Source organism: Neomonachus schauinslandi, chromosome 4 (genome assembly GCF_002201575.2).
Source record: "Neomonachus schauinslandi chromosome 4, ASM220157v2, whole genome shotgun sequence".
Classification (NCBI taxonomy): domain Eukaryota; kingdom Metazoa; phylum Chordata; class Mammalia; order Carnivora; family Phocidae; genus Neomonachus; species Neomonachus schauinslandi.
The window spans coordinates 112,258,039-112,271,032 of NC_058406.1; the positions used below are offsets into that span (position 1 = coordinate 112,258,039).

A 12,994-nucleotide genomic window follows, 5' to 3' on the forward strand; every position below is an offset into this window, starting at 1 on the left:
CTTGACTTATGCATGACTCAAGCATTCTGTTCTTGATACCTTGGTAAAAGATCACAAACAAAATAATTCCGATAACTGACATGAAAGAGTTATCAGTACTTTAAACTGTAATTAAATTTGAGTATTAATTAATTTTATTAATATTTATTTCAAATTGTGGGTCTGCAAACCCACCAACAATCTATTAAGTTTCAAACACTCCTGTGTAGGAAAATGTGGGAATGACTTCACAGAGAGAATGAGTCTTCAAAGGGCTATGTGATAAGGAGAAAATAATTTGAAAATATATTTCAAAGAAGGAGCAGAAGACTGTACAGAAATTAAGTTACTCTGAGATAATATTGGTGAGTGGCTTCAAAAAAGAATGAATATACTGGTCCATGGATCCGCGTAAGCCACTGGAAGGACAAAGAAAAACAGTAGCTTCGCCAGAGTTTCAGGCAGGCAGGCAGGCAGAATGAATGAATGAATGAATGAATGAACAAACGAATGAATAACTGTTTTAGGAAGTATTTTAGCACTGAGGATTGATGCAGTGTATGATACCAGCGATGTGTAGTCTGGAGAAGTTAAGCATGGTATCCAAGATAATCCTTAACTGTGGGAGACAGTTGGGAAGGGAGAAAAGAAGGGATGTGGCAGAACTGGAAGATGTGAAGGCATAACAGGCTTCTGATTAGCAGGAGATATGGTGTTTGAAGCACTAGCTGGTTCTGGATGTTGGTAACAAGTCAGTACAGTAAGAAGGTAAGTTCTTAAGCTTTTCATCACTTTTATGATTCTAGAATGAGGATATTTTGTCTAGATTTGCTTTTTCCCTTTCCAAAAGTACTATAAATAAGCCATTATGTAACTATGAAGGATTCACCTATCATCTATCTGTTTTTCATGTTAAACACATCTTAGATGGGCTAGGGACCTTGGTTATTAGCTATATTTATATAAAAGCAAAGTCTGTCTTTGTCTTATCTAAAGAGCTTCAATTTTTCATAATAAAATAGGCTATTTTTAAATGGTATTAATGTTAGTTCTTAATATCAAAGTGTCAAGAACTATAAAAGGTCTTAGCTTTTATCCCACTTGCAAGCTAGCAAGTAAAGCTGCCATAGTTTGTTTTTTTTTTTAAAGATTTTATTTATTTTTTATTTGAGAGAGAAACAGCATGAGAGGGGATAGGGTCAGAGGGAGAAGCAGGCTCCCCGCTGAGCCGGGAGCCCGATGTGGGACTCGATCCCAGGACTCCGGGATCATGACCTGAGCCGAAGGCAGTCACTTAACCAACTGAGCCACCCAGGTGCCCAAAGCTGCCATAGTTTCATGGATGCCTGTAGAAGACACTGAGACTCCTGGGCCGAAGAGAAATGATAGTTTGTCAAGGTAATTGCAATAGCAAGAATATTAGAACTTTGTGCTGGTTCCCCAAGCCACAATTTCCAGAGGAAAACATGAAGAGAGTTCAATGAGCCCTGCACACACAGTGTGAAAAAGAGGAACCCGGAACTTAAGGAACCCAAATCTCTCCTAATGGACAGTAAGCATCCTGCCCTTTGCTCCCAGGAAGACATCTATTTGAAAAGGACATTCAATGTGCAAGAAGGACAGAAAGCTGAGAGATATCTCCCCACAAATAAAACCTTCATTTCTACATTATTTTGCTTTCTGGCAAGTTTATCTATGAATATATCACTCCACTGGTCACTGTGATTAATCTGGCTGATGCAGGCTGGAATCAAATCCATAGCAATAAAGCACCATGATCTTATCCATGTGCCCCAAGGTCCTGGATCTAACCAGCTGAAAAAAATGCCATAGTGTAGTGACCTTTACACTTGGCATTAATCCAAGTACAGATGGATACATAAAGAATGCGGAGATTCTTCCTTGCCCCAAGAAGGAAGTCTAGGGCAATTCTGTCATCTATAACAAATGCTGGCCAGTGAGTTGAGGTTAACTTGAATGTCTTCCAGGGTTAAGGTAGTATCACTGATCACTTCTTTTTGGGAACGCCACTGAATCAGCAAAGGTAGTTCCTTTCATAGAGATCTCCACGTTCACCTGAGGACTGTATGATCTACTGGTAGTGTTTCCTTACACACTCAACAGGCTTCTTACGACTACTCCTAATGTGTAAGTTACTATGGTTTGGGGTGGGAAGTAAGTTCGTGCCTGGCCTTCATACAGGAAGTACAATACCAAGGATGCTCGTGGCCTCTGGAAAGAAAGTGTTCACAACTGGTGGGCCACCCAAATGAGATCTTCATCAGTGGTGGTGGTGGGGCAGGGGGTAGGGCACACCAGTTGACGGTGCCCTCACTGTGGCTTCCCAGATGGATGGTGAACCTTAAGCGGTTTCAGTTCAAGTCAAATACCTGAGTCTAGTCCTGGTTTTAGGGAAGAATGACCTATTTGTCTATAGTACCAGATAGGTGATATTTGCTGCCCCATGGAATGGCTAAGAGAGGCTCCAGGATGGAGGGTGGGGCAGACATAAAGACCTATTGACAGGTATTTTGCTTGGGAGGTGCAAAAGCTATTGTTATCCCTTCTGTTTCCAACAGACTTTTCAATAGGTTAAAGGGAATGGCCATCAAATTGTGGCAGCACTCTCTGGAGGTAGACGACAGCAGTCAATTAAACATTAAGTGTCCAACAGTTGAGAGATCTCTGTTTTCCTTCATGAGGAAAGCTATAGGGACAATTCACTGAAAAACAAAGATCATTAATATTCTCCCTCTCTTGTGTCTCTATTTTTGTCTTTGTAGGTGCTAAAGTTGTAACCCTTCCACTGCTACAAAATCAGTATGTCCCAGTCCAGCAGCTATAACTTCACCTATTTTATAGTCATTGACTAAATGTACCCAGACCTTTGGTCTAGAAGGGTCAGTTGACAAGAAGGGCAAGAGCAATGCTATAAAACTTGCAGAGATGGGCTATGGGAGTGATGCTTGCAAGATGGCGGAATAAGACATCCTTCACATGTATCTCCCCTCTTCAACAGCAATAATTTAGTATCCATCCATGGAAAAGTGCCTTCCTGGGAACTCTGAGATCCAGGTAGGGGACTGTGAAACCCTGGTGCACTCTCCAACTGAGGAAAGACATTTTGAGATGGCAGAATCACACCCAGGCAGCTGATTCACTGACTGTGGTCCTGGCTACAGACCTGGACACAGCTCTAGAATGCTGAGAATTCTGCTACCATCCCATTGGTTTTGGTTCTACCACCAACAAAATAAGCCAAGGGACCTTGGAGGAGTCACACCTACCCATCCATCAGCTAATAGGCACACAGACCTCGGTCCCAGTTGTGTGGACCCTGAAATAGCCCTTGAACAGGCTCCAGCCTCTCTCTGCTGAGGTCTGGGAGTCCCACCCTTACCCAGGAGGTAAGCCTGACAAATGCTGTCAAACTGCAGATTCTGAAAGGGCCCTGTAACTGGTCTCCAGCTCATTCTGGCCAGTCCTCACACATTCTTGCTGGCAAAGAGACCCAGCAGGAGACTTCTGGTTGCACCCTTATACATTCTGAAGGGTCCTATGTGTGGCTCTAGCTCCATCACAGAAGGCCTGCCAGCAGGCCAACCAGCTTCAGGGACCCAGCAGGAGACGCTCTGACAATACTCCCAGAGATGCTAGAAATGGCCTTATACTCAGCTCCATCCCTTCCCAGCCAGTCCATGAGCAGTACTGCTGACCCAGAAAACCAGTGGGAGACACTCCCATCTGCACCCCAGAGATCCTGAAAGGGTCCTATATTTGGTTCAATTCCCTGCCAAGCTGTAGTCATAAGCAGTCCTCCAACATAGGGATTTGGTGGGGGACATTCACATCTGTGCCTCAGGAGATCTTGAAATGATCCTATACTCGGCTTCAGTTCCTCCAGCCAAAGTCAGGGAGCAGTTCTACCCACCCAGGGACCTGTGGCACAAATACCCATCTGTGCCTCCAAATATGCAGACTTCAGTTGTGGCCGGGATACCTGAAACAGCCCTGGAACTTGGTTCCAGCTCCTCTCCACCATGGCCCAGGGCCTATCCTGCCCACCCAGGGATCCATCAGTGACCAAGCAGCAGTCCTCCCTGGGACCTGGTAGGAGCTACACCCACCCATACACCTGGTAAGGGGACAGCTAAGGACACAACTGTGGAGCCTGATACAGACCCTTGTCCCAGCATCACCCTGCTGAACAAGGTACTGGAGGCAGTCCCAGCCATCTGAAGACCAGACAGGAAATATGCCTACCTAAGACCGCAGTAACAAACCTGCCAACTACGGACACCACTGCAGACTCGTAACTGTGCATAACCCACTCCAAACCGGCATGAATATAATTCCAGAGGTAATGTCATCCATTAGCCCAGGCGACAGAGAAGAGGTCATTATCTGCTGAAAATGGCCTTAAAGACTGGAAAAGGTATTTACTTCTTCAAAGGCACAGACGTCGATGCAAGGTTACACAGACCCCAAAGAATCAGGTAAATATAATACTACCAAAGGAAAATTAATAAAGCTCCAGGAACCAATCCCAAAAAAACATATATCTAAAATTTCCCTAACAAAGGATCAAAATTGATCCTTTACAGAAACTTAAGGAAATGAAAGAGAACACAGAGAGACAACTGAACTAAATTAGAAAAACAACACATGAACAAAATGACAAGAAACAGAAATAAATAGAACCAAACAGAAATCCTGGAGCTGAAGAATACAATGACAGAACTAAAAAATGCAATAGAGAGCTTGCACACACAGACTTATGTACCTGCTGTATCTGTGCCATCTGCTTCTGAAGTGCACCCAGAATAAAGTTCTATGTGAGACCAGTAACGAAGGTTTGCTGGGTCAGAATGAAAACATCCTGCAGTTCAAACACTGAGTGATTCAGTAGCTACACTCAAGGATTTTCTGTTTTTCCTGAAGTAGGTACCAATATGGGAAACTGAGTAGTTTCCCATATGGCATTTGCCTAATGTTCTCTCATTTACCTTCCAGAAGAGATGCATTTTCCACATTTACCCATCATATGGAGTTCAGAGATGTTCATGCTCATTATTCTCACCCAAAAGAAGTGCAAGAGAAACTCTCCAAAGGGACATGAATGACAAACTCTTCTCATCTCTAAGACCAAAGGTAGGCTGCCCCTTACCCACCCCAAGCCTACTCCATATAGTAGTGTCAATCCTGACAACTCAGTATGTAATCCATGCGATATGCCACAGCCCTGGCAAATTCTGCTCAGATGAAACTGTCATAATTTTGGAAGTGAAGTTTACCAAGGTCCACCAATAAAAAGCAGTCTGAGTTACTATAAATAAATCAGATCTAGAACAAACAAGGTGAAGATCAAAAATAATATAGTCCATAGACACTTGGAGAGAAAAGATAAACTGCTTGAAGAGATGCATCTCCATTCAGTCACTGACATGATGTTTTATAATGTTTAAATATTTATACCCTATAAGAAGAAGAGGAAGTTATGAAGTAATTGTGGAATGTTAAAGTATGCAATTACTTCTGTGGCTATGCCAATTTTTGCTCACATTCTAAGATGTTCTGGGCTTACTTGACACTATTTTATGATAAGTAAGATAAATACTGTCATGTCTTCCTTATACTTTGATGAATATAAAATATCCACATTAGTAATAATAAAAGTAGCTAATACTTATTGAGTACTTGCTATGTACCTCCTGGCACTACTCTGATCATTGTACTAGGTTAATTAATTTAATCCTCACATCAGCCTCATGAGAAAGAAATATGACTACTGTCCCAATTTTATAGATTAGAAAACCAACTAGCAAGTGAAATAGCAACAATTCACACCAAGGCACTATGCATTTCTGCTTTTCCAAATAACAGAAAACAGCGCTCTTTACCATTTAATGTTTTCTCTCTTGATACAATATTGGTACCCTGATTTCTTATTTTTCCCAAAAAAAGCCTAACTTTTCATTGTTAATGTATCTAAATGATTTTAAACTATGTGGCTAGCATCACCATGTCTGTAAAGTCTTATCTGTCTCATCCCACAAGGAATTCCTCTCTTTTCAATACTCTGAAATACATAATTCTATTACTATACATCTAGTATAACTTTACTTTACAGGTATTATATTTTCTTTAATACTGTGAATCTAAGAAGAGAATCTAAGATTCTCTCTCTCCCTCTCTCTCTGCCCCTTCTCCCCCCATGCGCACATGTCCACTTGCTCTCTCTCTCTCTGAAATTAATAAGTAAATCTTTAAAAAATAATAACAACGGGGCGCCTGGGTGGCTCTGTCAGTTGGGTGTCTGCCTTCGGCTCAGGTTGTGGTCTCCAGGGATCATGGTCTCAAGCAGGGAGCCTGCTTCTCCCTCTCCCTCTGCCCCTGCCCCTCACCAGCTTGTACTCGATTTCTCTCTCTCTCTCTCTCAATAAAATCTTTTTAAAAAATTAAAAATAATAATAATAATGTTTCATCGTCTCTGTAACTACTAGTAGTCAAAAAATAACCAGCACTCACAAAATGGCTACTGAATTAAAATCATACAAATCAAAGAAAATCCTGAACGTGAAATTTCTAATGTGGTCTCTGCTGGCCACTACACCATAGTATTATACTGATACTTTTATCCTGCCCATTTTTAATTAGGTTTATTATAATTCCCTATATTATGGGCATCTTGATTTCACTTACTCCATTAGTTCCTCTGCTAAACTACTTTTCCCTTACCGTTTGCCTCGTGGATAATGCCGCACATACTCTCCAACATCATGAGCAGCAACAGCTAAGACTTGTGGATCATCCGACACCTCCAGAAGTTTTGTCAAAATTCTGAAATAAATTTAATCCAAAGAGAGACTGATTTCTAGTTGTTCTACAGGGCACAACAGAGCACAGCATATTTGCAGGTATCTCCTGAAAATAGACATTTACAAATATATTTTCTATAGATATTACTATTACACATAATATATTACATATGACTTAGCAGTTTTCAAATCTTTACATATATATACCAGGTTATTTTCAGATTCATAATGTATATCACACACAATTCCCAAAATATCAGTAACTCCCTTTCCTGCTCTCTCAAAAAAGACAGCTAGGGTGGGAGTTAATGTTATTTTAATATACAATTACCAATGAATCCTTGCCAATTATATTTTGAAGATTAATCATTTGTAAGCCTTTTGTCAGTATTAAAAAGAAGTTACTTTAAGCTGTGATCAATATGGACCATGAGCCCTGAGTACACACATTCCCCACCCCCTCTCCCCCCCGCCACTCCAAGTCTCAGGAAGAACTTGAACCTGAACTTCACAAGTAAAACAATGCAAAACAGCAAGTGAATGTTTCTTTTCTTTTTTTTTATTTTATTATGTTATGTTAGTCACCATACATCATTAGTTTTTGATGTAGTGATCCATGATTCATTGTGTCCGTATAACACCCAGTGCTCCATGCAGTATATGCCCTCCTTAATACCCATCACCGGCTAACCCATCCCCCCACCCCCCTCCCCTCTAAAACCCTGTTTGTTTCTCAGAGTCCATAGTCTCTCATGGTTCATCTCTCCCTCTGACTCCCCCCCCTTCATTTTTCCCTTCCTTCTCCTAATGTCCTCCATGCTATTCCTTATGTTCTGCAAATAAGTGAAACCATATGATAATTGACTTTCTCTGCTTGACTTATTTCACTTCGCATAATCTCCTCCAGTTCCATCCATGTTGATGTAAAAGTTGGGTATTCATCCTTTCTGATGGCTGAGTAATATTCCATTGTATATATGGACCACATCTTCTTTATCCATTCATCTGTCGAAGGGCATCTCGGCTCTTTCCACAGTTTGGCTATTGCGGACATTGCAGCTATGAACATTGGGGTGCATATGGCCTTTCTTTTCACTACATCTGTGTCTTTGGGGTAAATACCTAGTAGTGCAATTGCTGGGTCATGGGGTAGCTCTATTTTTAATTTTTTGAGGAACCTCCACACTTTTCCAAAGTGGCTGTACCAACGTACATTCCCACCAACAGTGTAAGAGGATTCCCCTTTCTCCACAACCTATCCAACATTTGTTGCTTCCTGCCTTGTCAAATTTTGCCATTCTAACTGGTGTAAGGTGGTATCTCAATGTGGTTTTGATTTGGATTTCCCTGATGGCTAATGATGATGAACATTTTTTCATGTGTCTGTTAGCCATTTGTATGTCTTCTTTGGAAAAGTGTCTGTTCATGTCTTCTGCCCATTTTTTGACTTGATTATTTGTTTTTTGGGTGTTGAGTTTGAGAAGTTCTTTATAGATCTGTTTCTGAGAAGATGGGTGCCCAAATTCACAATCCTGCCTCCCTGCTGTCCTTTCTCCACGGCAACCACACAGGCCAAGTGAAACCACTGCAGGAGCTGGATGGTGCTTCTGAGAACAGGAGCCAACCAGACACAGAGAAGGCTCCCCTCAGCTGGGAGCTGGAGCCTTGACCACAGATTTCTGCCTCCTCAAGGACCTCCAGGGAGAGGGCTCATCTCACCCAGTGACGCATGTGCCCTCAGGAGTGAAGGAAAAGGGGAGACTGCAATACCTAGAATCCAATCCCCTGGGAGAGAGTGCCTTCAGCATGAGTGTGAGGGGAGATCACTCAAGGAACAGATCATTCCTGTGTTATTTAAACTGCTCAAGGCACAGAAACAGAAAGAAAACTCAACTCATTCCACAAACAGAACATAACTGGGATAACCAATCAGAATGAGTAATTATTTTAATGGCCAGGCAGAAGACTAACATATTAAAAAAAAACTGCTTTCTAATATGCCAGCAATAGCCACTCGCTTAGACACAGATATATGAAAACCTTACAGAATTATCTAATTGAACCAGTAGAATACTGAGAGAATATCTTTTCAGTTCTCAGCTCAAATATCACCCCTTGCTTAAGAGCCTCTGATCCCAAGATAATACCCTCCCCCCTCATCATTTTCTATGCCCATTTCCTGATTCATTTTTCTTCACATGACTCATCACCACCAGCCACAGTATTATGTAGTTTCTTGACTGTTTAGTCTGTCTCTCCCAAATACAATGTAAGCTTAATGACAATAAGAACTTAATTTTATTTGCCATTGTGTCTGCAACACCTAGAACAGTACTGACCATACAACCGATGCTCAATAAACACTTGCTGGAAAAAATGAATACACAATTTAAGTATAAAATGGTGATGTCGCCAATTGGGAAAAACAATGTGACAGCTCCTAATGGAATTTAAAATGCACAGACCCTTTGATCCAGCAATTCGACTTCTAAGAATCTAACCTACAGAAATATCTTCACATTTCCACAAAAATATCTATGTACACTAGCTTAAAAAATGACTAAGAGAAAAGGTTAGAGGGTGGAGGCCACGTGCAAGAGTTAGGCTTTTCCCTCCTTTCTTCTTCCATGCTGGTGGCACCTGCTTTGTCCTCTATAACACCAACTACGTCATGTACAAAGCAGTATCACATTCACCATTTTATCGAACCCCTACAACTAGGATTATTGGTTCTTCCTATTTTACAGAGAGGTAACACCAGAGGCCCAGTGAAACAAAGTGGCCCAATACAAAAAAAAAAATAGAATTCAGATTTTAAAAAATAATAAAACTAAGTCATTTTAACAGACCCCAAGCCATAATAAGTGAAAAAGACAAGTCACAGACTAACATATTTAGATGGGACATGTATAAATAACTCTATATAGATGTAGGTACGGGTATGTCTAGGAATGAAAGAACACTGAAGAGTATATCACCTAACTCTGGTTACCACTTGGGAAGACTTTGAGAGAGAACAGCAGTGAAGAAATCTTTTCACTTTACTTCTGTATGCCTTCAAGAGTACTTGAATGCTTGGCCCAGGCTATTCGATATAACTTAGAATTCAAAACTTCAGCACACACATCTTTTTTTAAAGTTACTTAATTTTACTAAGATGCTCAAGAGGTTACTATCCCTTAGAATTGCTAATTTTATTTATTTGTTTATTTAAATTCAATTAGCCAACATAAAGTACATCATTAGTTTCGCATGTAGTGTTCAATAATTCATCAGTTGCACATAACACCCAGTGCTCATCATATCACATGCCCTCCTTAATGCCCATCACCCAATTACCCCATCTCCCCTCCCCTCCAGCAACCCTCAGTTTGTTTCCTATAGTTAAGAGTCTCTCATGGTTTTTCTCCCTCTCTGATGACTTCCCATTCAGTTTTCCCTCCCTTCCCCTATGATCCTCTGTGATGCTTCTTATATTCCATGTGTGAGTGAAACCATATGAGCGAAAGAAACCATTCTTTCTCTCATTGACTTATTTTGCTCAGCATAATACCCTCCAGCTCCATCCACATCGATGTAAATGGTTAAGTATTCATCCTTTCTGATGGCTGAGTAATATTCCATTGTGTGTGTGTGTATACATACATGACATCTTCTTTATCCATTCATCTGTGGATGGATATCACTTGGCATCAGGGAAATACAAATCAAAACCACGAGATACCACCTCACTCAGTCAGAATGGCTAAAATTGACAAGTCAGGAAACAAGTGTTGTCGAGGATGTGGAGGGAACTGGGAATGCAAACTGGCACAGCCACTGTGGAAAACAGTATGGAGGTTCCTCAAGAAGTTAAAAATAGAGCTACCCTATGACCCAGCAATTGCACTACTAGGTATTTACCCCAAAGATACAAATGTGTTGATCCAAAGGGGCACCTGTACCCCAATGTCCACAATAGCCAAACTACAGAATTGCAAATTTAAACTTTAAAATTTAAATTTAAAATATTTAACATAAAAAAATTTTTGAAACCATTTAATTGTCTATTTGCATACAAACTATTCAATTACAAAATACAAATCTTATTTCTTAAGATCTATACTGGAAAACAACTTGAATCACAATGATCTTTGCTCATATCATTTGCATTAAAACAAATACTTAAATACTTAAAATACTAAAAATAAATAAAACTCTACTTTGTTCAAAATCTGTGCAAGTCTATGAAGCTTGTGTACTTTAGTTTCTGTAGCCCATTTATTTGGTAACGTCTCCTAAGAGTGTGGCTCAACATTTCTCTGCCTGCCTTTTTCTATCATCATCTCAGCATGTCAAATATCTAACTCTATATAAACAACAGGAAACACTAATAAAAAACCTAACTGTTAATCAGGGAATTTATTTCATTAGGAAGTAATTACATGCCTTTTATCTTCCAGACTAACTGAGATATCTGCACTTGCAAATAATTGAAAAGATGAGGATTTAGTATACACATAAAGGTTCCAAACTTGGTGTAAATATATACCTCACAACAAGAACCCATAAATGAGGAAATGAGACCCAGAGAAGTTACATCATCTGCCTACAGACACAACAAATGTTGAAACAGATTTGAATCAATACCTGTTGACTCTAGTCCACGCTAAGCACAACTGCACCATGATGGCAATTCATTCAACTCAAGCACATGAAAATCCACAAAGAAAAAGCAAGACATATATTCAATCTCCCATACATTTTTTTTTTAATTTCAAACTTGCTCTTTTTAAAAAGCCAACTTGCAAAGTATTCTAAAATTATGTTTAATTCAACTGAAACATTTTAATAATTTCAAAAGATTAAAGTACTTTGATGTTATTTTTATTATTTTGAAATTTTATTACGATATCATTTTAGGAAATAAGAAAATATTGACATAAGTTTCCTTAAAAGCGTAACAGAATATTTGTTCTGAATACCTGAAACCAGAAGCCAGCAAATTACAGCTGAAGTCCAAACCCAGCAACTTCCTGTTTTTGTACATAAAGTTTTATTGGAACACAATCACACTCATTAGTTTACATACTGTCTACAGTTGCCTTAGCACTATAGTACCAAGTTCAGTAATTGTGACAGAGACCGAATGGCTCACAAAGCCTCCACTGTTTACTTTCTGGGCCTTTACAGAAAAAGTCTGCCAATGCCTGCTTTAAACCACATTCAATGACCTGAGCCATTCTCCATATGGCTGAGACCCTTGATACTCAAAATATGCTCTGCAAACCTGCAGCATTGGTATCAGCTTAGAAATGGTGAATCACAGACCCAACCGTGGACCTACTGAGCTAGAATATGCATTTTAACAAGATCTCCATTAACATCTGAAAAATATAGGCTTAGACTCAAAAAAATGGTGAAGGAATTACAGAGAGTTTCTAATCAAATCTAGAAAATACAGAAATGATTTTAATGGCTATCCCTTAGGGCCATTTAGCCCACTGAATATGTTCATCAACAATGAAAATATTTTTGTATTATTATCTGTAAATTGACTGAGCATGCTTTCCATTTCTATATTCAAGTCATCAATGAAAATTTTCAAAAGAATAGGTTCAAAACAAGAGATTCTGTGGTAAGCAAAGAAGAGCTCCCTCCAACTCATCTTTGAATATAGTTGTTAAGTCAACAATAGATTCATCAATCAAAAGCCAAATCTCTATCACCACATTAACCACAAGCTGAGATTCTGCCAGACACTCCCATGAGATCAAGACAGCAACACATCACAGCTTTGGAGTTAGACCAAATGTGAAATCTGACTCTGACATTTGCTAGAAATATAATCTTGGAAAGTGTCTATTCAAATCCAAAATAGAATTTATATTATTATTCTGACTGATCACTCCACTACTTTGCTCTTGTTCTCTTTCACAATGTTTTTCCTCTGTTTTAAAAACTTGTTTGCTCCCTCAGCTTTTGCTTTTCTCTTAATTATCATCTGCATGGGGTTTCTTATATTTCAGAATATTTCCTTATTCAAACTACTCAGAACTGTTTGTGTCAACTGGCCACTTAAGTTTAATAGTAAGAGACTGGTTAATTATAACAATACATCATAAAACCTTCAGAAGAAAGGAGAATGTTTTGTGGACCATTTGTTGTGTTTGTGTGTGTGTGTGTGTGTGTGTGTGTGTGTGTGTGTGTGTGTGTGT

General features: G+C 39.6%; 1 protein-coding gene across 1 annotated transcript in view; it reads right to left on the minus strand.

The window, feature by feature from the left end:
- The window catches only part of ATP6V1H (ATPase H+ transporting V1 subunit H), a 132,089-nt gene that overhangs the window by 43,747 nt on the left and 75,348 nt on the right, over positions 1–12,994 (minus strand). Inside the window, exon 12 of the mRNA XM_021688152.1 lies at positions 6,718–6,819. Coding sequence (XP_021543827.1) covers positions 6,718–6,819 — 102 coding nt within the window. The remainder of the gene's footprint in view (positions 1–6,717; positions 6,820–12,994) is intronic.